Source organism: Rhineura floridana, chromosome 3, assembly GCF_030035675.1.
Source record: "Rhineura floridana isolate rRhiFlo1 chromosome 3, rRhiFlo1.hap2, whole genome shotgun sequence".
NCBI lineage: Eukaryota > Metazoa > Chordata > Lepidosauria > Squamata > Rhineuridae > Rhineura > Rhineura floridana.
The window spans coordinates 186101143-186127571 of record NC_084482.1 but is presented as its reverse complement, the minus strand read 5'-3'; the positions used below and the strand labels follow the sequence as shown (position 1 = coordinate 186127571).

Below are 26429 nucleotides of genomic sequence, written 5' to 3'. Positions count from 1 at the left end.
AAATGACACCACTTTCTCCCAGGTGAATGTACCTTGCACATCAGTTTGCACAAAACAAACATTAACACTGGTAATTACAACCCTTATGGCTTAATGCATCAAAAATGCAATAGCTACACATTTTGGCAAGATAAGAACAAGGTGGTAAGAGCTGGTTTTTTATTTATTTATTTATATCCTGCCCTTCCTCCTGGCAGGAGCCAAGGGCGGCTTGATACCAAGTTGTAAATGCCTTAAGTCCTACACAGCATACGGCCTGGTCCTCTAAGCCACAGTGCTAAGACAGCAACTAGTAGGATCTAGGTAAGTGTGAGCTGACATGGGCAGCTGAAACAAAGTCTTCCTTCCTGAAGGTAGTGTATCTCTTGCAAGAAAATTTGCATTTTTCTAGCATTCCCATAACTAAACATTGTTGAAAGGAAAATTAAATCCTTATACCTCTTCCAAAGCATGCGCAAAAGCTGTGATCTGTGAGTGTCACATCAACCTGTTCCAGAGCATGCACTGGCAGCCACATATCCACCGGCCATATGATGTCAGGTGCAAAACAGGGAGGCATGGTTTGGGGGAACTGCCTCATGAGCCAAACGGAGACCCATGGCAGGCCTAATGAGGCCCATGGGCTGGAGGTTTCCCACACCCTGACCTATTGGATAGTATCTATGACACCCCTAGCAACCAAAACTATAACTCCCTTGGTATAAGTGCTGTATATATATTACTGTAAATATAGTAATTGCGGGTTTATTAGAGTATATATGGTAAGTAGACTGAGTGGGAGGGGGGAGTAAATGGGCTGGAATGCTGGAGAATGTTGTATTATGATTGGCTGAGCGTTTGAGTGTCTGAAGGTATAAATGAGAGGATGACCGAGCTGGGGAGAGTTCTGTTGGTGGCAGTTCTGAGCAGAGCTTGGAAAAGTTACTTTTTTAAACTACAACTCCCATCAGCCCCAGCAAGCATGGCCACTGGATTGGGCTGATGGGAGTTGTAGTTCAAAAAAGTAACTTTTCCAAGCTCTGGTTCTGAGGGAGGTTGGCAACGTTGGTTTTGTGGCTGGATTGGATTAGGTGGGTAGTGAGGCAGGTTATTGATGGCTAGAAACATAAAGAGTAATGCAGCTTATGAAACCACACGCTTGTTGACAATACCTTTAAGTAATCTTGTTATTCCCTATGTATATAAATAAATATTTCTTGGTTTACCAGAACGCCTGATCTTTGGCTGGGTTACCCAGACCAGAAGGGTGGGCACGGCATACACCAAGGTTGGGAAACAGTATCAATAGTGGCAGCGGTGAAGAGATAGTGTAATATCATCAGGTATCCAGAGCAACCCAGGGCTGTATTCTTTATAGGCACAAAGATACAGGGGGGTTGTGGCCTGCAAGTGCACCCAGACACAAAGTAGCAATAAGCCAGGAGGAGACTAAGGCACAGTCTCAAGGCAATATTGTTTTACAGGGAGTGCACTGGTGGTGCTGCCTAGCTGTGGGATCTTGAGAGATCTTTGCTAGAGCCGGTGAGAACAATTTAAAGACCAGGACCCTGAGGTGGGACTGTGACAAGGTGGTAACCACAGGCGGGGGGATCCTAGCAGGTGGCGCCTGAGGTGGAATCCTGACAGGGAGGGTCCTGACAGTATACCCTTCTAAAATTTCAAGTTTTATTATTCTTTATTTAATCTTATCTTTCCGTGCTCCACCATGCAAGCATAGAAGAGCTGTCTAGCTCTATGTATGTATATATTAGAGGGAATATAAGTTGAGCAGTTAATGTGCATAATAACCGGCCATTGTGCACATTCATCAGGCCTCATCAAGAATGTACACAATATCCTTCAACAAAAGGGAATTGTGCATATTTCCCTGTCAATATACATAACCTCTAACAGGCTAAGGAAAAAGCTTAATAGCAGTATGGGGTCAATCTTCATGGGATTCACAGGGGAGGGGAGATTTAACCAGCTGAGAAAGGGTTACCCAGCAGGGAAAGGAGGGTTGGGAGAGAAAGAGTTTGGCATGGGTGTAAAAGCGATAGCTGGCATGAGGCAAAGGCTCTGTGAATGAGTGGTTCCTGGACCTGTGAAGCAAGTTGCCTGCCCTGGATGGGGTCATAATCTTCCTGAACGAACACTACATCATCTGGGCATGCTCCCAGATCCAACTCTGTCACTGGAGGTCCTCGGTGGCTAGGAGTGCCTTTTGACATCTTCAGATGATATGACAGCTATGGCCGTTCCTGCAATGGGATAGCTTGACTAGTTTCCCATGCTCTAGTAACCTCAAGGTTGGATACTGCAACGTGATGAATTTGGGGCTACCCCTTGTTGGAAGTGGGACAAGAGCAACTCCTGTTTTGTTCTTTTGTTTATGTTCTAGAAGGGAGATAGAGTTAGGGTCCTCCAGATGGATAGGCTTGATTACCTTTACCTGTGATGCTCTGACTGACTTCCCTCATTAGATTGATATGTCTTAGGGAAGCTTATCTGCCCCTCCTCCTTCCGCCCTTTCCTCTCTTCTCTCTCTCCTGAGTCATGAGGGCAACTCCCAAACCTGGGCATTGCGCCTCCAACTTAGTTAGAACTAGGTATGCCTTTCTATCTACTATGTATTTCTATAAATAAAGTAGCTTTTCTTATTTTACTAAGTCTTAAGTCTCAATGATCTCAATGTAGGGTAAAAGCCTGCTCTCTTAGGTAAATGCACACACTGGCACACACACATTTCAGACCGTTGATGTTCTCTGCTAACAAACATACACATTTACACAACACCCCTGGGTTCGTCCAGAGGCTGCAGCAAGTGCAGAACATGGTGGCAAGGCTGCTTGTGGGGGCAAACTACTGCCAGCATGAACTGACTTGTTTGTGGGATTTGCACTGGTTGCCAATCTGCTACAGAGCCATGTTCAAGGTGTTGGTATTAAGATATAAGGCCCAATACAGCTCAGGACCAGGTTACTTGTCTTTTATGTCCCCAGTAGGTCACTGCATTCTGCAGGAGAGTTTCTCTTCCAAGTCCCAGAAATATCAGAAGCATGCTCCAAAGTAACTTGGAACAGGGTTTTCAATGTAGCTTCTTTTGTTTTGTGGAAGAGAATCCCTGCTGGGATAAGACAGGTGCCCCCATTTGCACTTTCTGGAAGAAAAAAAGAAGGCATCTATGTTTCTAGAAGCTTTTCCAGCTAGATGAAAAGTTCTCTGCCTAAGGTGTATATTTTATATTGTTTCAAAACCTATCTTTGTCTTTTGTATGATTTTAAAAGCTATGTTTAGCTGTTCTTATGGTATGTTTGTACATTGCCTTGAGGCGAATGTAAAAGGCAATTCATAAACTGAGGAGGAGCCTGTTTTATTCTATTAATACATCTCTATCTCCTATTACACTGATAAGCTTTGAAGCCTTGAAGCATTTCTAGTCTACGTGACTGAGCTTCTGTATTTGTATTTGTATTGACACTGTGCATTGATGAGTGAGTTTAATAAGTTTCATTTTATTTATTAAGCCCATTATAACAGATGTGGGGCTTCCACGCAAAGCTGCACAGTGGTCCTGTCTGCATCTCTCCCTCAGAATGCCTAGAGATGATGAATGTGTGACATGATCTGATGTCATCACACTGCAGCTTTTCCAAGCCCTGCTCTCCTCCTTTGCTTGTTGGTCATTGGGTGTTGGGATGACATCATGCTACACAATGAATTTAGCATGATGAGCAGCTTCCCCAACCTGTAGCTCTCCAGTTGATTTGGGACTACAACTCCAGTCATCAACCGATCATTGTCCACACTGGGTGAGCCTGATGGAAGTTGCAGTCTAAAACATCTGCAGGGCACCAGGATGGGGAAGGGTGATCTAGATGATGAGAGAAATAGAGAGAATGAGACATGATCCTGCTGTTTCGGGTGACTTCCCTCATGTCTGCCATAATATCTGACATTAGCTTAAGGTAGCGCCTTCAGTACCAAAACTAAAACTTGCCAACTGGTTTAAGCCCATCTCTTGCATTGAGCACTGCTACCCATGGGCTATACTGAAAGTATAGTAATATAAAACTTAGAATCAATGTCGGCACAAATTGCACATGCAGGGCTTTGCAGAGGAACCATTGGGAGAATTAAGTGCTTCTTTATTATATTCAAATGATTCCCCCCCTCCTCTGTTGCTCATATTAATGGAAAAGAAAGCAATCTGCAGTTCCTCAAGACCTTCTTGACCTGGATGGCTCTGTAAGTGCTGACGCTTGAATGTGTTAATAGGAGGAAAGAGAAATTGCGATTGAGAGAGGGTTTTTTTTAAAAAAAATACTTTCATTACAATGTGATTTCTCATTTCGTGATCCCATTGTCCACAGTGAAAGCTCGTTAAGTAAGTGGCACAATTGGCTAGCTAATCCAGGCCTGTTGAGTTGACCCTGTAGGGCTGATAATTGTTTGGGAAGATAACTTGCTCTGAGTCAACTTCAGAACTTCATGATAGGAATGTTGCAAATCAGCAATGAGAGAAGGGCTGGCAGATAAAGCTGAAGAGAAAGGAGCTGTAGCTTTGGGGGTGGGGGAGGGGAAATAAATATCCTTCCTGACTTCTGACATTATTCAGCTGAAAAGGTTCCACAGGTTTCAATAAAAACTGACGGGACATGCCTTCCCATCCAACACTGCAGACATTTCTACCATCATCAAGTGGCTCCGAAGATTCTCCACCATCAGCAAATTCCTGCTTGATGCTTCTTCATGAAACTCCAAAACAATCAGCATGCAAAGAGCGACTTGATCCCCCCCCCCAAAAAAACGTACACACCGTAAGGCATTATCACAAACTGCATACAAATTCTGTTACTATTCCATAACATAGCATTCCACCACTACTACACACTAATCAGGTGTGCACCAAAACCTACTTCATGATCCCCATTGTTTTTCAAGAAATGGGAATTAAGAGAAACAAATACCCATGAATTGCCTGCCCAATAAAGAAGAAATCATATATGCAGAAGCATTGCTTCATATCTGTGCATCTCATGATGGTCTGTCACTTGATGCCTGTAAGCAAAATGCATGAGCTGCCTCCATGGAAAGTACTGCATTTCAGATAGTGTCAGGCGATAACGAAGCTTGGTTTGTGGTTGAACTAGCAACTGTTGTACTCATGCCAGGCATTGCTTGGGCCTAGGCATCTTGGTACCCTCCCCCAGAGATATCCATGGGAGGATACACAAGGGGGTTCATGATTTGTCAGGCAGGAATCATGTGCAAGTGCCAACTATATGAACTGGTGCTTTCCCACGGGGCCTATGCATACAGCCTGATGGACTGCAAGTTGTTAATTAAAATTTCTGAGCAACTGATACCACATCAGTTCAGTCAATCAGAACTAGAGGCTTCACGACTTCCCAGGAGGATCGCTCCGCCTGTGCTTGCCTCTAGACGAGCTCTCGTCTCAGAGGAAGCTTTTTCAGTTTTAAAACCAGTCAGAAGGTTTTTTTTGACTGGGAAATTTTTCTCCCAGGCAAGGGAGAAACTTAGAGATTACCCACAGAAGTTCCGTGGTGTTTGTTGGACTGGAATTCATTGGAATCGCCTATGAAGGAAGGCAGCCAACAGCATCGGACAGAGCCAGGGATTACAAACAGGCTCTAACTGATTAAGCAAGACGTTTTTTTTTCTTCAAAGAAAAACGGAAATTAACAGGCAAGCATACTCCTGTCTATTATCATCATTTTGTTATCATTACTGCAAAAGAGATTTGTCAAAGAGTCAGCAACAAAGAAGCCCTGGGTGAGTTATAACTTTCTCTTTTACATATGGAATTAAGGAGGAAGAAAATCGAAATATCCTATCTTTGTTTTTTATTGCAAAAAGCTGGCATGGAATTGTGCATTTTAAAGATATAAACGGATGAGAGGCATCTGATTTGAAGAGAAAATTTGATTTATCTGATATTTGAGTATTATATGTCTGGGACTATTTTTTCTGGTCTACTTTTTTTTTGGCGAATCTGCTTATTCCTTATGCCACTAATCATTTGGACGCTGTGAACTAAATTTGTTTTGGACATATAAGAGATAAGGCAGTTCGTGCTGTCTAGAGGGTGATGTCATCTGGCTTGGAAGATTAACTCATTTGTGACTGGAAAAAGAAATAAACTGTTCTTTGCTTGAGAATAGTGACTATATTGGAATTGAAGGGGTTTTGTTCTTTTGGTTTTAAGAATGACAATCAAGAAGGAGGCTGAGACCCTGGATGTTCAGGAAGGGGTTCTCTCTCTAAATATGTTTCAGAAAATAATGAATGAGATTAAGCTAACGAAACAAGAGCTGGGACAGAACAGACAAGAGATGAAAATTGGATTTGGCAAAATGAGACAGGAGCTGAAAGAAATACAGGATTCTATAATTGGACAAGAAAAAGAAGACGAAAGAAAGATCAAAGGGAAGGTTCAAGCCCTGGAGATTGGAATAGATTTATCAAATATGGACCTGGAAAAAGATTTGGATTTTATGGTTGTGATGGATCCTAAAGACAAATATTACTGTTTGGAATTCAGTGCTCCCCTGAAGGAATTGGTGAAGAGATTAGAGATAAAGATATTAATGACTCGAAAAAATTCCTGGATTGGAAGGATTTGATGGAACTTGAAATAGAGAAAGTTTATAGAATAAATTCCAGATATGTGACAATGGAAAAACTCTCAAGAGATGTGTTAGTGCATTCTGTAAAAAAGAGGAACAGAGATACAACTTTACAACAACATTTCAGTAATACATTCAGAATTGATGGCAAGAAAATATCTGTGATGAAAGAAATCCCTATCAGACTCTTATTATATGACTATGGCAGCAAGACCAAGATTATTGGGTGTGCAAAGATGGAAGATGGAAGATGGAATCAATATTGATAATGGGAGAATGGGAGAAGAGCTATTGAAATTATTGGACTTAGTAGACCTGAAGAGACGGATTAATTGACATGTCTATTTGGAGAAAAATTGATGGATATATATCTCAAGGATTAGAAACTTCTCTTTGACTTTTTGTGGAAAGAATAAAATGATGTTAATGAGATTTGATACCAATTAAGATAACCACTGGAGGAAGGTGATTGTATAATTATATCAAGAGACAAGTTTGTTATATATTATAGACTTATAGCTAATCTACGACAAATCGGAAGTCAATAGTTTTTATTGTAATAGTTATTAATTTGTTTTGTTTGTTTTGTTTTGTTTTTGAAAATTTGAATAAAATTAATGATAAAAAAAGAACTAGAGGCTTCACTGCCATAATGCTAGGGCTCTGCACAGCACCCTCCCAATCTGCCCCCTGGCTCCTCTCTCTCTCTGTGTCCCCATCCATTCACCTTGTAACCAGTCCCAAATAAGTTGAGCGGTGGAGCTAATGCTCAATTAGATTTTTTAAAAACCTAATTAAACTTACAGCCAGAAGGGAGATGGGGAAGGAGACATTGCATCTTCTTCTCTCCCTCCTGACTGAGAGAGGTGATCAGTTCTGGGGGTGCTGTTTCACAAGAGGCTTTCTTGCAGGAAAGCTGTTTGCAAATGAGTACCTGTACCCCACAGGACAGGTACCTAACCTGAACAGTTGTTCAGTGGAGGCATCCATCATGTGAGGTGCTCAGAGCTTGGAAAAGTTACTTTTTTGAACTACAACTCCCATCAGCCCAATCCAGTGGCCTTGCTGGCTGGGGCTGATGGGAGTTGTAGTTCAAAAAAGTAACTTTTCCAAGCTCTGGAGGTGCTGCAGCTGAGCACCTGCACCCAGCAAGATCGATGCCTCCAGAAGGAAAGCCACCTGCAAAGCACCCCCACCCCCACCATCACTGCCTCTGCTCATCAGCTGTTCAACACAGGCAACAATTCTGCACAGCGCTACTTTCCTTTAGCTGCCTCTGCTCATCAGCTGATGAGTGGAAGCAGTGATCCTGCGCAGCGGCACTCCCAGCAGGAAGAAGAGTGCTGAACCTTCCCACCTGAAGCCTGTCTCTTCTTCCTGCCTGATGCCCTGACAGCCCCAGGTCACTCTAGACCAGCCTTTCCCAACCAGTGTGCCTCCAGATGTTGTTGGACCACAACTCCCATCAGCCTCAGCCAGCATTGCCAATGGTCAGGAAAGATGGGAATTGTGGTCCAACAACATCTGGAGGCACACTGGTTGGGAAAGGCTGCTCTAGACCATCAAGTCCAATCTATAAGAATCTGTGGCTGCCCCACCCCGACTCAGCCAAGGCCACAAAACATCAGAGTGGGCCTGATTTGGCTTAGGAGTTGGCCAAGTCTGCTGCACAGCCCCTACACAATAGCATACACTAGTAGTGGGCCTCTAGAATTCATCAATCCTGTTGCCTCTGACATTCTGTCACTTGAGCTGATCTCCCAGCTTTTTTAAAGGAGGGGGAGGACATACGCCACCTATGACTTAAGTCTGTGTTGTGCGATTAGCAACCTCAAATAAGCCATCCAAGTGAAGAATGTGGAGTGAAGCAACATGTGAACCAGCCCTTTGCTTCTTTAAAGGAGGATCAGACCAGTAAGTGGAAGCTGCTTGAGAGTGAGCACCTGTACCCTGCAGGAAAGATGCCTAATCCGAACAGCTGTATATATACAGTATATTTGGTTGCATCAGCTGTGAAGTCAGCTAAGACCTTTTCTGGGCAGGAGGCCAGCTTCAAATTGCATGATTAGAATTGTATGTGTTCTTATCTCACCATATACTGTCTCTCACCTAGCTTAGTCCCATTAACGCCAGTAACGCAAATGTTATTTATTTGTAGAAATTTCTACACCACCAACAATTCAAAAGACCATGGCAGTGAACTGCATAAAATCAACAATTTTATTTATTTATTTATTAGATTTTATCTCTCCCTTCTCCCCAGTAGGAGCCCAGGGGGGCAAACAAAAGCACTAAAAAACACTCTAAAACATCATAGCACGCTTTAAAATATATTACAACAAAACATCTTTAAAAACATATTAAAACAAAACATCTTTTTTTTTAAAAAAAGCTTTAAAACATCTTTTTTAAAAAAGCTTTAAAACATATTAAAAAACAATTCAAACACAGACGCAGACTGGGACAAGGTCTCTACTTAAAAGGCCTGTTGAAAGAGGAAGGTCTTCAGTAGGCACCGAAAAGATAACAGAGATGGTGCCTGTCTAATATTTAAGGGGAGGGAATACCAAAGGGTAGGTGCCACTACACTAAAGGTCTGCTTCCTATGTTGTGCGGAATAGACCTTCTGATAAGATGGTATCTGCAGGAGGGCCTCCTCACCTGCAGAGTGTAGTGATCGACTGGATATATAAGGGGTAAGACCATCTTTCAAGTATCCTGGTCCCAAGCTGCATATGGCTTTGTACACCAAACCCAGAACCTTGAACTTAGCCCAGTAGCTAATAGGTAGCCATTCATAAAACAAGTACAAAATAGATCACAAATCAGTACATTGGACTAGTGCATCAACATGGTTGGATCACCCCTCAGCAGGCACCTAAACGCCAATACAGTAGGTGCCTGCCTGATGATGATTAGGACATTCCAAAGTCTAGGCGTGTGTATCACTACTAGGACTGTCTCCCAAGGATCAAAGTGACCAGGTAGAAGAATACAAGGTAAGATATTCTCAGAGGTAACCTAGTCCCAAAATTTATAAGGGCTTTCTGTGCCAATAGCAAGACTTGGTCTGGTAGCATATGGGTAGTCAGTGAAACACTGTCAGAACAGGTGTTACATGCTTTTGGTAGATCACCCCCATCAGCAGCTTTGCTGCTGCATTCTGCACTAGCTGTAGCTTCCAGACCAACTTTAATGGAAGCCCCACATAGACCACACAGCTATAATCCAACGTGGAAGTTACCAATGCTGAACTAAATAGCTAACCAATCCCAATCCAGGAATGGTGGCAGCTATTCAAACCAGCTGAAGCTGGCAGAAGGCACTTGTAGCCACTGGAGCCATTTGGGCCTCCAGTCACACAAATGGATCTAGAAGCATCCCAAGCTATGAACCTACTCCTTCAGAGGGAGTGCAATCCCATCCAGAACAGGCAAATGAACCATCTCCCAAACTTAGGAGTCACTCACCCACAGAGCTTCCATCTTGCCAGGATTCAAGCTAGGGTTACTGGCCCTCATCCAGACCACAACAGTGGTCCATTTCCTGCATGACCACATCTGATTCAGATGTTATGGAGAAATAGAGTTGGGTGTTATGCTGACAACACCATACTCTAAGTCTCCTAATGACTGTTCCCAATGGCTTCATATAGTTGTTAAACAGCACTAAGATAAATTCATGACCTGTGGAACCCCATGGCAAAACTACTAAAGGGCCAAAGAACACTCCCCCAATGCTACTCTTTGGAAGTTACCCTAGAGGTAAGAAAGGAACCTACTTAAAACAGTGTCAATACCCATCCCACAAAGCTGGTCCAGAAGGATAGCATGGTTGATGGTTTCTACAGCTGCAAAGAGACTGAGGAGAAGGAGCAAGGTTGCATTCCCCTTTTCTCTCTCTCTCAATAAAGTGTACCCCACCAGCTAGATTTTATGAGCCATGAGGGACAGAAGCTGCCAGAAACAGCACTATTCTGAAAGCAAACATGTCAGAGAAGGACTTCAAGAGGTCCAGCAATGTGGTCTCCAGGGACAACAAAGCCTCCAGATCACCCTGAAGAATTCCACTTGTCAATGCATCCATTATGAATTAGTGGGAGGTGATCAATGGTGTGCAAAGAAAAGAGTCTGATGAAGAGGGTTCGATAAACTGAGAATGATTGTTAATAATGCCAGATGGTTCAGGACATGCTCCTGATCTTGTCACTACAGCAAAACAGGTAAGTGGCTTGTGAAATTTAGCCAGAGGTTTCTCATAAATTGGACTGTCAAAAATGAGCCACACTGATGATACATTTATTACCATCCTCTTTGGCTTCCTTGAAGAAGAAATATCAAATGGTTAGAAGAGTTAGAGAAATGAAAGAGCAGCCAAGCACTCATTGCAACTGTGTCCATCACACTACATCACAGACTAATTTCAGGGGGCAATCCATTTCTATAGGAAGGTCTGCCTTTTAGGGCTCTAAGAAGGACATTAAAAAAAATTCCATTTTTAGAGGCCTTGCTGAGGAACTGCCCTTCCTTTTAAAACATCATTCTTTCCCAGGTCAAAGATTTAAGCTTTGCAGCAGATATTTTCTGAGAGGGAAAGTGAGAATCTGAATGAAGACTTCAGAGATGGAATCCCATTAACCAAAAGCTTACAGAAGCACATCCAACAGTAGTGCCAGAGCAATGTCCCTACAATGGAAACTTAAGTTACAGTGTGTGGTGTTATCATGGCACAGGGGTAGACACCCTCTGTCATAATGTAGGCAGCATGGGAATGGAGAGGTGTAATAATAATATATGAAACAGGACCAGACCAAGTTATTTTGCTGCCTGGTAATGGGACAGCATCCTCTATAGCCTGTGAGGGCAGCAGGTTAGTTTAGGGCGCACAGGCAGGCTGCAGAGCACACACATCTTCATCTTCCACACCTTACTGCCAGCATCTGCCAGCTGAAATGCCTTAATAGGGATTGGGGGAGAAATTAGATTCAGCTCATATTTAAAGGCAAACCTACCTAATGTGCACTTTCCAAAACAGTACAAGAAGCAAAACACTGCCATCCTTTGAGATACGAACTCCTACACTGCAGTTATAAAACCAATGTTTACAAAAATGCATATATCAGGGAAAAGTGTAAAAACACATGTATTAGTGTAAATACCATGCTAAAATGCATTATATTAGGGGAAATTGCTTGCAAAAATGTGTACATTTGTGAAAATTACATACTAGGAGAAATTCAATGCTGACAAATTTTCATGATGATTTTTTAAAAAGAAATGCTGCAGAAAGATGGAGAACTGAATTTAAGATTAGAAAAATCAAACTGAGAGAATCAAAATGGACAGATCTGTCCATTTCTCGATGTCCACCTCACTCTGAGCATGGCAAGGCACTCTCATGCAGGTCATCTCCCCTACATTTCTCCCTGACCATATTACTATTACTAGTAGCAGTTTGATTTATTATCAAACATCTGTAGGCAACTTACATACACACTTTAAAAACAACCATAATTTAACAATAAAACCATACCCTCCGGTCAAAAAATAACCACGCACATAGAAACAGAAGCAAGCATGATTATTTTATTCCCTCAAAAGCCTGGGAGAAGAGGTACATCTTAATCTGGTGCTGAAAGGATGTTAATGTTGCTGCCAGGCAGTCCTTACTGTGCAAAGCATTCTATAAATGGGGTGGGAAGGAGGGCACAATTCAAAAGGCTCTTTCCCTTGTTACCATCTTCTGAATTTCTCTCATAGAGGAATAGTGTTATTGGGGTCCTGAGATTTGTAGGTTAAAACCATCACTTTGAATTGGGCTTGTAAATGTATAGGCAGTTAATCTATGCCAGAACCGGTGTGATATGCTCAGACCACATAGCAGAGGTACATAAGCTTTTGTGTGGCTAAGCTGTTCTCTTCTTCAGACCGGAATGCCTTCCTGTTGGTGTCTGTGAGCCAGGGGCGTCACAACCGGGGTGCGGAGGGTGTGGGTCACACCCGGGTGACACCCTGAGGGGGGGTGACACCCAGAGCTGCACCACCCCACGCCGTTGGCCAGCAAAGGTGCCGAGAAGCACTCCGGGTCGGCGCAGCCAACTCCTCCTCGGAGGCGGGTGGGTGGGCGAGACCGACAGCAGGCGCCCGCTCGCTGGCAGTGAAGCCGGGACGGGCCTTCCACCGCCAGCCTGGAGCGAGTGGTGAGTGCATGTGCGCACAACAACAGCCACCCCCGTCCATGCCCTGGGAGGGCGCACGCTGGAGGTCCGCACCCCCCTGCACTCCCGCTAGTGACGCCGCTGCTGTGAGCTTTGGCCTCAGTACAGCAACTCATAGGATCTATCTACAAAATTGTAGGGATTGTAAATAAAGCGTGCTAGGATATATAAGGTGCCAATACAAATAAAACATTTACATCAATCCTCTCTGAGATAATTACCTCCTGTTTTCATTAAAAATATTTCCTGAGGCTTGCTGCTTCTGCGGCCATTTCGTCCTCAGATCTCCATTTGCTGGGGGAATCCTCTGCCTCTTTATCATGATGCTGGAGCTTGAAATGGAAAGGAGTGGGGAGAGATGAAGAATGAGGTTAATTAAAGCTATCGGGAGACTCCTGTTCTAAAATATTTGCATACAAGGGAGGATGATAGTGGAATTTGATGAGAAAGGTTAGAATCAGTGGATGTTAAGGTGAGGGATGAGAAGATTTACCTTTCCGTTCCATTACTAAGGTGGATGCATCTTACAATTTCAGTTTCTCATTTTCCCAACCAAGTTCAGTTCTCCATATTTCTACATCACTTTGGGTGGTATCCAATGCTAGTCCTACTCAGAGTAGACCCATAGATGTGATTAACTTGGGTTCATTGCTTTCAGTGAGTCTACTCTGAGTAAGAATTAGTTGAATACAAACAACCCTTGCAATTTTTTTAAGTCCTCATGAAAATTTACCAGCAGTCTAGTGCAATTTATCCTAATATACACATTTTTGTATGCAATTTTGCCTAATATACACATTTCTTTTGCAAAGCATACTTTCTTAATATTTATGTGATATAATGCAAGTTGTATGTTATTTTTACTAATATGCATTTTATGCACACTTTACTATATGCATTTTTGTACACATGATGGCTGGAGAACTGCAGTGCAAAAATTGAAGAAGTTTGAATTTCCAAGGATGGCTGTGTGTTTGGTTTATATATTGTTTCAGAAAGCACAAATTAGGTAAGTTTCCCCATTAAATAACTGAAATTCATTTCTCCCCCATCCCTTCTTGTGTATTTAAGACTGCAAGCTCAGACATTTATTTTACAGTGCCTTTCTTATTTTTCCTAGATAGAGAGGTTCTTAAAGGGGAGGAAGCTATAGGAATGTGCCTGCCATTGCCCATCCCTCTGACATATTTAGGCTGCATCTGCACTACACATTTAAAGCAGTATCATACCACGGCTTTACCCAAAGGAACCTGTGAACTGTAATTTGTTGCTTGGTTCTGAGAGTTGTTAGAAGACACCTTTTCCTCTCACAGAGCTACAATGCTCAGAGTGGTTTAACAGTCCCTATTCCCAGGGGACTCTGGGCATTGTGCCTCTGTGAGGGGAATAGGGGGGTCTCCTAACAACTCTCTGTACCCTTAACCAATTACAGTTCCTAGGATTCTAATGGGGAAAGCTATGGCTGTTTAAAATGGTATGTTACTGCTTTAAATGTGCAGCGGACAGGGGGCCATAGGCCTCAAGACATTTTGCTGCCTCATTTGAAGGACAAAATGGTGTGTTGCCCTATTCCATGTACAGGAGCTGACTGGACTGACAGTTCAGTCTTGGGTGAACAGATGCAAGACAGCACAGGGTTCCAGCACTTTTCACATTTGTGTAGAAGAGAGAATCTCAGCAGGTGTAGTTTACATGACAAGTCACTCTTGCTGAAATTCCCTCTTGGCCCATCCCTCTTTTGTATCTTATTTCGACACTGATAAAGAGACAGCATCTTCCATCACACCAGACAGCAGCAGATTAGTTTAGGAGCACTCACAGCTCTGTCCTCCAACACCTTGCTACCAACCCCCCAGCTTCATTTTGCCTAATGGTAGAGCTGACCCCGTGATGAATGTTATTTATTCCATTTTGCCTAATGGTAGAGCTGGCCCTGTCATGCTATGTTATTTCTGAAAGTAATTAGGTAGAAACACTAGAGGTACACCACAGGAGAGAGAGAGAGATCTCCCTCACCTCACCTCATCATAAGACATGAGAACCAGTAACCTCCTGCATTCACATTCTTGAATCTCTCGTTTCTTACATTATACCTTGTATATTATATTATATGCCAGATGTGTATCTGCTGGCAAATTCAGAGAGAGGATACCCCTACAAATTTACAGTGACAGCATCCACAGGCACTTATTAGGCCCAAGACCCCTAGCAAGAGTGTCTATAGAAATTTGGGGGGGTGGGCTGTCTATGAATTGTTACTATAGGTCACTGGCAATCCACTCCACCCACCATTATATTTAGAATATGGGGGGGAAGGGGGGAAGTGCCCCCTTGCCTCCCTGCAGACATCCTTGACCCCCATAAGGGCCCACTGCTGCTGACATTGACCTAGTCTGCTCTCTATAGATTGTCATTTGGGTTTGTGAGCTGCCTGCCATATTCAGTTTCCCATAATTCCCTGAAGCACCCAACATAACATCACTTTGTGGCATAGTAGGAATTTTAATATGGCAACTCACGACCCACCAAAGTTGGAAGGGACCACCTTGCTGAGGAACCCTTGAACCTGGATCTAGCCCTAGTCTCTTTATTCCCATGTGGTTTTCACATATGTTGAAATGTCCCACAATACACAGGTCATGACTAAGCCCAGATTTCAGGTGATTATAATATTGTGCATGTTTGAAGCAGAGAGAGAGAGAGACTCTCTTCATGTGAATCAGTTATTCAGCCATATTGCACTTCTCTCAAGGACTGCAGCAGCAATGATGACAAAAGCATGCAATTGTGCAGCCCTATCAGTTTTAATAAAATAACAAGAAACCCAGTTGTCAGCTTGGCTGGCAACTTCACACTAGGAGCCATGGGTGAGAAAATGAATCCTTTTTCATATAAAGATAAATATTCAAGGAATCTCACTGTTTACAAGTGATCGAAAGTGACAGTCAGTGCTTATTGGTGGAAGAGTGTTTTCAGCTTGATGTGAAAGAGGAGAGTAATTTATCAGGAACCCCAAGAAGTCAGGCCTCTGTAATGATCTGCTTGAAGAAGGGCACATCTTAGAAAGAGTGTGCTTATATATTTGTGCTGCATGGCAAGGAGAGATAGTAGGCTGGTTAAAAAATAAAAAAAATCTTGGCAGTTGCAGAACGCTCAGCACATTGCAGCTTAGATTTCTAGAAGCACAGAGTTGAAGGAAATCTTGTATTATCTATCCAATTTATATTCCACTTTTCTAACAATATGCCTACCAATGCAGTTTATAGCCACAATGAAAACATTCCAGAACCAATTAAAACGATGTTAAAACCACCTATGCAGTTAAATACATAAAATACACAGTGCAAGCACATACGAGAAAACAAGCCCAAGGCCTGGGTGAAAAAACAGACGTTTTTAACTGGTGGTAAAAATGCGTAAGAGTCACCACAGAAGTTATCTGGGGGTGAGAAGAGGGAGTTTCATAATCAGGAGGGAGAGGTGTGGTCCTCTATATTAATTCACAATTGTCCCCTAAATTGATATTATTGGATGATAGTGGCAGATTTGTGGGAGTTGAAATTACCATACAGGGTACAAAAATTTTGATAGTGGGCATTTATGCTCCCAATGAAGATAAAACAAGGTTTTATACTGGACTTATGGAAAAATTATCAGAGTTTGTATATGATCATTGGTGTGTCATGGGTGATTGGAATGGGGTAATTTCACCAAAAATGGATAGACTTTCTGAGAAAAATATTAAAGAGACACAGGGCAAATTGCCGAAGATTTGTTTTGAATTGATGGAAAATTTGGAATTGGTGGATGCTTGGAGACATATAAATAATAATGCAAAGGAATTTACCTACTTTTCAGAAAGGCATAAAACATTTTCGAGGATTGATATGATTTGGATGTCTAAAAGTTTAGTGAAAGATATTTCCAAGATGGATGTATTACCAAAAACTTTTTCGGATCACAATCCAGTGATATAGACTTTAAAAAAAAAAATCTTGGATTTAGATGGAGATTAAATGAATCTTTATTACAGAATGATAAAATAGTGCAGGAATGTAAGAAGAAATTAAAAGAGTTTTTTGAACACAATTTACATAAAGGGATAAGTGAAAATATTGTTTGGGATACAAGTAAAGCATTTATGAGGGGATATTTTATTAAATGTAATTCTGAATTAAAAAAGAAGAAACAACAGAAAATGCAATTAATCTTGGAAGAAATAAAACAAAAAGAGGAAGAATTGAAAAAGAATCCAACTAAAGCTTCTACTGTAAATCAAATTAAAATGTTACAGAAACAAGTGTCAATGTTGACAGTTAGAGAAATTGAAAGGAAATTAAACTTTGCTAAACAAAGGACTTTTGAATTTGCAAATAAACCGGGGAAATTGTTAGCATATAAATTAAGAAAAGAACGACAAAAAAAATCTTATTTTAAAGATACAAGAAGGAGATGAGATGTTGACAGACAATGTAAAAATCCAAAGAGTTTTTCATCAATATTATTCAACTTTGTACAAGTGTCAGGAAATTCCCTCTGAAAAAATAGAAGAATATATATCTAAACAGAATTTGCCTAAAATTACAGATTTTCAGAGACAAGCTATTAATGGTCCTATTACGTCAAGAGAAATATCTGAGGCTATAAGTAAAATTAAATTAGGAAAGGCGCCAGGACCGGATGGACTATCAGCAATGTATTACAAATGCTTGGAGGAGGAACTTCTATTACCTTTACAGTACACAATGAACTCTATTTTCCAAGAAGGGAAGATACCGGATAGTTGGAAAAATGCCAATATAACATTAATACCTAAAGAAGAGCAGGATTTAACTAAAACAAAAAATTATCGACCAATATCTTTATTGAATAATGATTATAAAATTTTTACAACGATTTTGGCCGAAAGAATGAAAATAATACTGCAACAATTTATTCAGGAAGATCAAGTGGGATTTTTACCTAAAAGACAATTACGTGATAACGTCAGGAATGTTTTGAATGTGTTGGAATATCTTGAACAACGAAATGACATACCAGCAGCCTTGATTTTTCTGGATGCTGAGAAAACATTCGATAACTTGAATTGGAAATTTATGTTTAAGGTTCTAGAGCAAATGGACTTTGGAGAAAATTTTATAAAATGGATCACATTGATTTATACATCACAGAAGGCACAGATAATTATCAATGGGGATTTAACGGACTCATGTGAAATACAAAAGGGCACAAGACAGGGATGTCCACTGTCCCCTCTTTTATTTATTTTGGTTCTAGAAGTGCTGCTTAGAGACATAAGGCAAGACAAAAGGAGTTCGGGAATAAAGATAAAAAAAGAGGAATATAAATTGAGAGCATTTGCTGACGACTTGATAATTGTACTAGAAAATCCCTTGGAAGGAATCAAAATATTGATGGATAAATTAGAAGAATTTGGATCATTAGCAGGATTTAAGATTAATAACCAAAAAACAAAGATGTTGGTGAAAAACTTATCTTTAAGGAATCAAAAAGAGTTGATGGAGAAGATAGATTTTAAAATAGAAGAAAAGGTGAAATATTTAGGTATTATTATGACAAATAAAAATTCAAAGTTGTTTCATAACAATTATGAAAAATTATGGTCAGAGATTAAGAAAGATCTGTTAAGATGGGACAAATTACAGTTGTCATTAATGGGTAGAATATCTGTAATAAAAATGAATGTATTGCCGAGAATGATGTTTCTATTTCAAACAATACCTGTCATATCCTCTGATTTACCTTTTAAACAATGGCAAAAAGATATTTCTAAATTTGTTTGGCAGGCGAAAACACCAAGAATTAAATTTAAATTACTACAAGATGCCAAAGAAAGAGGAGGATTGGGATTACCAAATTTGAGACTCTACTTTGCTGCTTGTTGCTTAGTCTGGATAAAAGAATGGATTGTATTGAGGAACAAAAGATTATTGGATTTGGAGGGTCATAACTTGAAGTGGGGATGGCATGGATATCTATGGTATGATAAAGTAAAAGTTAATGTGGATTTTAACAATCATTTTATAAGACGTCCTTTGTTGAAAATATGGAATAAATACAAAACAAGGTTTTTTTCGAAAATACCACTATGTGTTTCAAGTCAAGAAGCATTTTATAGAAGAGAAATGGCTGGAAAAGAGAAATGGTTAACTTACCAAGAATTATTAGAAAATGTGCATGGAGAATATATAATGAAAGAGACAGAACAATTAATAAAGGAAGGATATAGTTCACAATGGTTTGCCTATTTACAATTGTTAGAAAGATACAAAATGGATAAAAAAATGTATGGGTTTGAAATAAATAAATCTGATTTTGAAGTAGATTTGTGTACAAATGATGAATGTATAATTGCAAAAATGTATAAATTTTTATTGAAAATGGATATGGAAGAAGAACAAGTAAAAGAGTGTATGGTCAAGTGGGCAAAAAAATTTTGGTTATAATATACAAATGGATCAATGGGAAAATATGTGGAAAAAAGGTTTGAAATTTACATTATGTTATAATCTTAAAGAAAATTTTTATAAAATGATGTATCGTTGGTATATGACACCAGAAAAGTTGTCAAAAATGTATAGTAATGTTTCTAATGTATGTTGGAAATGTAAACAACAAGAAGGATCTTTTTACCATATGTGGTGGTCGTGTAAACAGGCAAAATTATTCTGGGCACAGGTAGGTAGGATGATGCAAACAATTTTGAAGATAAATATTCAGTCAAAGCCAGAATTTTTTTTTATTGGGCTTTATGGGTAAACAAAAAGAAAAGAAATATGGAAGAATAATATTATATATGATTACGGCAGCAAGATTATTATATGCACAAAAGTGGAAAATGGAATCAGTACCAACAATGGAAGAATGGCTATTGAAATTAATGAACTTAGTCGAGATGGACAAATTGACATGCCTTCTCAGAGAAAAAACGATAGATGCATTTCTTAAGGAATGGAAGCCTCTTTTGGACTTTTTGTTGAAAGAAAAAAATGAAATGATGATAATGGGATTTGACGATTAATCAAGATAGACTATGGAAAAAAGTGAACTTTGTATGTTTTAGGGGTCAAGTTTGATATATATTATGTACCTATAGCTGATCTGTAACAAATCGGAAGTCAAGGTTTTTTTTCTCTTCTTTTTTTGTATTGTTTTTGTTGTTTGATTTTGTTGTGTTTGTTTTATAAAAATTTGAATAATAAAAATTATTACAAAAAAAAAAAGGAGGGAGAGCTAGTCCAATCTGGTTTTCGATGCAGGGAATTGAACTAGAGCATCCCCAACAGCTTCCTGTGTTACCTTTGCTTGACGACCTCTAGCAGAGAGTCCCTTTCCCCCTCCAGTAATCAGTTCCATTGTTGAACTGCTTTTACTAAGAAGAAATGTGTCCTAATATTCAACTGAACTCTGTCCTCCTAAAACTGGTTCATTAGATATATTCCCTTCCTCTGGAGCAGGAGAGGAGTCTGCTCTCTCTTGTTTTGGCAGCCCTTCAGGTATTTGAAGGGGCTTTCATCTCCACCCAGCTGCCAGTCCCCTCTGCATAATATGAACTGTAGAATTATGAGCTGGACCTAATATGAACTGTTCTGGTGAGTTGTGCGGTTTTAGGTTTTAACTTACATATAACAAAAAGTCCGCTATTCTCTTATTGAACACCATGGCCCTCTGAACTCTTTCATTAGCGGTTGCTTTTCAGAAAATTCTTGTGCAGTGGAACCAGAGATCTTGAGAGCTAGATCCCATATTTTCTCCATTCAATCCATCACACTAAGCATGATGAAAATCAGTTCAGACCAATTTATTTATTTATTTATTTATTATTAAATTTGTTAGTCGCCCATCTGGCTGGTTGTCCAGCCACTCTGGGCGACGTACAAGATAAAACAGTATATAAAACAGTTAAAATTTAAAAACAGTAGAAAACTAGCCCATCTCAAACGACCGCCTAAAAAGCCAAGTCTTCAGGGTCCTAACTTGGCATGGCAGATATGAGATGGCTGTATTACGGCTGATTCTGTGTTCATGGGCAATTTACTGCACCATGACAAGGCTTTTGACTTGTCAGACCAGTTCAGTCATGTAGGTGGAACAATGATGCACTTTCTTCACCACAAGCCCATGTCAATCTTGATCTGCGCAGCAGCACCTCACTCTGCCCTGACATGCTACAATGGGGTGTTTCTGATTCTGTTCTTATTTAGGTTGGTGACAGGTATAGGGATGCTCATTTGCATCACGAGTGGTTGTGGGTTCACATCTTTTACCAGATGGCTAATTTCACACCATCCAGCTGCAAATAGAGAGCAAATTTGCTGGTTGAGGGATGTTATCCAACAATGGGAAGTATAGAATTTGATTTTTATCAGCTTCACCACTATGCACTTGATGACTGGCAGCTGAAGGGTGCTCCACTGAAAAGCCTTGCATCTGAGACGATATAGTATGAAACATACAAATGGACAAATTTGTCAATTTTCATTTCTCTTAGTTTCCCAATATTTAGTTCAGTTGGTCATATTGCCACACCAGTTTACATTTTTTAATAAGTCCTCATGAAAATTCATCCACATTTTAGTACACATTTCTTCTGATAGAATATTTTTGTATGTAGTTTTGCCTCCTTCTCTCCCACCCAAATGTTGCCATATATATGTGTCGAGAGGCAGAGCTGGGGTCCCGTGGAGTTGGGAGAAGAGGATTCAGACAGATGGCAGAGGGGAGGGGGAGGAACTTCCCCCCTTTGGAGTGAAGATGAAACAGAGGAAATGCCAGTGATAGGGTCACCTAGCAATGGGGAGCCTGAGAGCTTTGAAGTTTCAGAATCCTCCCTGGACATTCTCATGCCTCCCCTTCTCCGAAGCTCAGAGCAAGAGGGAGGGCTGACCACAGCAGAAAAGCGGCAAGGCAGTTTACCATCAGCCCCTCCCCTATCCCCCATACTGGAATCGAAAACTTCAGAAGAGGAGGGGCCGATGCTTCCCCCCTCACCGCGCACACGCAGACAGCTGAAAAGACAGGAGAGAAGGGGGGGAAGGTGGGCAGTACCTGAGGATCAGTTAAGGAGGAGCGAAAGGTTGCGCGCCCGTTTGGCCCCTTCTTAAAGAACAGGCGGGAAGCAGCTCCTTGCTCTGTCAACTTTCTCCCAATGCCACAGGACCTGTATCCCTGTATAGCTTCATGAGAAGACGCAGTCTTTGCTTGGACATTATCCTAATAAAACACGAATTACTTACAACCTCTGGTCTGGTTCCTGAGTCTCATCCTGGGCCTGACAGCTTGACAGAGCCACCTAAATCACCCTCAACGCTCTCTTCACTTGACTGGGACAAGATGTCAAAGGGAGCAGCGGGGGGGACGAACCCCACTTCTGAGACGGAAGAAGTGAAACTCTTCAGGACTAAGGTAGCTGATTTGCAGACGGATGTTCAAGCCCTGCTAGCAGCAGTCAAGGCGCTGAAGACGGATAATCAAACCTTGAAGGCCACGATAGACCAGATGCGAACAGCCCCTCCAGCTGCCGCAGTAAAGGTTCCCATTGGACTGCCCCCAAAATACGCGGGACAAAGTTATCAGTTGGCAACCTTCGTGGCTCAATGTGAGTTATATCTGGATGTCAGGCACACGGAATTTCCAGACGATGGGGCTAAAGTGGCCTTCGTGATTAGCCTCCTGGAGGGAGAAGCTGCAAAATGGGTGACTCCGTATCTCGTGAGAAAGGATACTGTCTTAAGAAGGTACAGAGGATTTATACAGGAGATGACCGAGATGTTCCAAGACCCGCAAAGAGCTGAAACAGTAGCGCAGCAACTAGGCGCTCTGAAGCAAGCTAAAGGGACTGTTTCTGAGTACACTAACGCTTTTAAAATTCTGTCCCAGGAAACTGGTTACAATGACGCCGCCCTGATGTTTATGTACCGGAGTGGATTAAATGCTGAAATCCTGGATGAGCTGGCCAGGACCTCCCCCCCCCCGCTGACCTACCAGGGCTCATCCGGCTATGCCTACAGATAGATCACCGGATGGAAGGAAGGTGCCTGGAAAGGAAGCAGGAGGTCCCGAGATACTCAGCCTCGGCATCCCGCAGCAAGACCCTTCCTGCTGCAGGGATGGCAGGTAATACAACTGAGGGACAGGGAGGGGCTAGGCCAAGACTGTCGGAAGAAGAAAAGGAAAGACGACGCCGGGAACGTTTATGCTTTTATTGTTCAAAGCCGGGCCATGTGGCCAGAGACTGTGGACTAAAAGGGGGGAAAGCCGAGCCATCGGGAAACTAGAACACCCAGTCCACGTGCAGGCCGGTGGACTGGGGGCAGCATTGTATAAAGGCCCCCCAATGATCCAACCTCCCTCAAAAGGGGTGTTGGTCTTGCCTATTCGGATTACAACTTCCAGAGGAGTGGTGTTTAACTCTACTGCCTTAATTGACAGTGGAGCCTCCACAAATTTTATTGATGCAAAGCTAGTCAAGCGTCATGGAATTTCCCGGTGGAAACTGGACACTCCCCTAGCTGTGGAGACCATCGATGGGAGACCCCTGAAGTCAGGAGGGGTGACACAAGCCATGGAGGAAGTGAAACTTCAAATCCCTGGGCATGAAGAGTTCATTTCGCTATACGTGTCAGATCTCTCGAACTTTGAGGTGATTCTGGGAATGCCCTGGCTAGCAAAGCATGAACCCAAAACAAGTTGGAAGGAGGTGGTGGTGTGGTTCACCTCACAGTATTGCCAGGAGAACTGTCAACCTGAAGTAATTAAGAACACCTTAGCGGGGGCAGTGCAAGAGATCGAGCAAGTGACCCTGCCGCTGAAGTATGAAGAATTCAAAGATGTGTTTGATGAAAAAGAGGCAGAGACTTTACCCCCCCACCGCCCTTACGCTGTGCGATTGATCTCGTGCCAGGAGCCAGCATCCCATCGGGGAGAATCTACTCTCTCACAGAGATTGAGAGGGAGGCCCTGAAGGAATTCCTGGATAAAAACCTGAGGCGAGGATTCATATGCCCCTCACAGTCCCCTGCTGGAGCGCCACTATTGTTTGTGAAAAAGAAGGGGGGGAACTCAGACCTTGTAATGACTATCGCGCATTGAACCAGATCACCATCCCTAACAGCTACCCGCTGCCCCTGATTTCAGAGCTGCTAGACCAACTGCGCTCCGCAAAAGTCTTCACGAAGCTGGATTTGAGGGGAGCGTACAATCTGATCAGAATGAAGGAGGGAGATGAATGGAAAACAGGATTCTTGACCGCTTATGGTCAGTTTGAGTACCTGGTCATGCCGTTCGGGCTTTGTGGAAATCCAGGAATTTTTCAAAAGTTCATGAACGACGTGTTTAGAGACTTGTTGGACACGTATGTAATCTGTTACTTAGATGATATCCTGGTGTTCTCAAAGAACCAGGAAGACCACGACCAGCATGTGAAAACGGTGTTGAAGAGACTGAGAGAAAATCACCTGTATGCTAAGTTAGAGAAATGTGGATTTGACCTCAAGTCTCTAGACTTCCTTGGGTATCGAATCTCAGCGGAAGGCGTGGAGATGGACCCAGGGAAAGTAAGCTGTATATTGGACTGGGGCCAACCTGTCACCAAAAAGGATGTGCAATGGTTTTTAGGGTTTGCCAATTATTACAGAAAGTTCATTCCAGGGTTTTCCAAATTAACAGCTCCTCTGACTGACTGTTTAAGGGGGAAGAAGAAGTTTCAATGGACAGAGAACGCCACCGAGGCCTTTGAGGAGCTGAAGAGAAGGTTTGCTACCGAGCCCATTCTGCGCTTTGCTGATCCGAACCGCCCTTTTGTCGTGGAAGCAGATGCTTCGGATTTTGCCATCGGGGGGGGTCCTTCTGCAATTAGACCAAGAAGGGAAGGAGCTGCACCCCTGCGCGTACTCTTGGAAGTTAAAGCCTGCAGAGAAGAACTACATGGTATGGGAGAAGGAGCTGCTGGCCATCAAGGATTCTTTTGAAAACTGGAGACAATACCTAGAGGGGGCCTCTCATCAGACTGAAGTGTGCTCCGACCACAAGAATCTTGAAAGCCTCCAAACAGCCAGAAAGCTGAACCAGAGACAGATAAGATGGTCCCAGTTCTTCACTAGGTTTAACTTCCAGATTACTTACCATGCCCAAGCCAAAAACCAGAGAGCGGATGCCTTATCCAGACAGCCACAATACAAAGAAAGTGAATCCGAGGACTAGCCTCAGTACGTGATCCTGCCAGAGAAATTAACGTTGGGATCATGCCAGCCTTCATGGGAAGAGGAACTCAAAAAGGCACAACAAGAAGATGCAGACATGCTAAAATATCGGCAGGAGACGGGACAAGGTCAAGACTCAGAAGTAACCTTTCACTGGAGAAATGGACTGTTATGGTTCAAAACAGCCAGATATGTGCCAGAAGGGGAATTAAGACTCAGAATCCTACGCCAGTGCCATGATTCCATCACAGCCGGACACTTTGGGATTTACAAGACCATTCAGAACGTGGCCAAGGACTTCTGGTGGCCTAAAATGCATCGGGATATTGAGAGCTATGTAAAGTCCTGCTCTGTCTGTCTGCGGACAAAAACACAAACAGGAAAACCAGCAGGACTGTTACAACCGTTACCTGTCCCACACGAACCCTGGAAGGACCTCTCCATGGATTTTATAACTGATCTACCCAAGTCCCAAGGAATGACAGCCATCTTAGTAGTGGTAGATCTGCTTACCAAAATGGCGCACTTTCTTCCTTGTGCAGGGGCCTTAGAGGCTAAAAAAACAGCCAAGTTATTCATAAAAGAAGTCTACCGGCTGCATGGATTGCCAAACAGCGTAGTCTCAGACCGAGGAACTCAGTTCACAGCCAAATTTTGGAGAGCAATGTGGAAACAGTTGCAGACGGAACTAAAACTCTCCTCCGCCCATCACCCCCAGACAGATGGGCAGACGGAACGCTTGAATGCCGTTTTGGAAAGATATTTACGAAGCTATGTGTCCTATCAACAGACTGACTGGGTAGCATATTTGCATTTTGCAGAGTTCACCTACAACAATTCTCTGCACTCCAGCACTCAACAAACCCTGTTCTTTGCTAATTATGGATTCCATCCTAAAGTCTTTCCAAGCAGCTCAGAAGGAATGCTGGTACCGGCAGCTGAGGACTTCCTTAAAGAATTGCAAGCTGCGCAACAGACACTGAAACAGCAGTTACACGAAGCCAAAATGGAGTACAAGCGAGTTGCTGACCTGCACAGGAAGGAGGGCCCCCCCTTCAACCGGGAGACCAGGTATGGCTGTCCACCCGCTTCCTCCAGATGCCGGGCAAATGTAGAAAATTACAAGACAAGAGGGTGGGTCCTTTCAAAATAGAAACTCAAATTAATCCCGTGGCGTACCGACTGAAGCTACCTGACACGTTTAAAATACATCCTGTGTTTCATCGATCCCTCTTAACGAAAGCCGCCCCTCCCAGTGAGTTGCGGCCGGAGGAGCCTCCCGGAGCTCCACTCCTGGTAAATGAGCAGCTTGAGTTTGAAGTTGGGGAAATCTTAGATTCCAGGATCAGACGCCACAAGCTG

The 26429-nt window shown here is 42.2% G+C and overlaps 1 protein-coding gene across 17 annotated transcripts in view; it reads right to left on the bottom strand.

Moving 5' to 3' along the window:
- The window catches only part of FHIT (fragile histidine triad diadenosine triphosphatase), a 1850166-nt gene that overhangs the window by 21466 nt on the left and 1802271 nt on the right, over window positions 1-26429 (bottom strand). For 15 of the 17 annotated variants that reach the window (XM_061618744.1, XM_061618747.1, XM_061618746.1 and 12 more), the window contains one exon: window positions 13068-13178. The exons of 1 other annotated variant lie outside the window; for it this stretch is intronic. In XM_061618744.1, the coding sequence (XP_061474728.1) occupies window positions 13080-13178 (99 nt within the window). In that variant the 3' untranslated portion in view covers window positions 13068-13079. Of the gene's footprint in view, window positions 1-13067; window positions 13179-26429 lie in introns of those variants that run through there. One more of the 17 variants, XR_009761542.1, reaches the window with a different exon arrangement.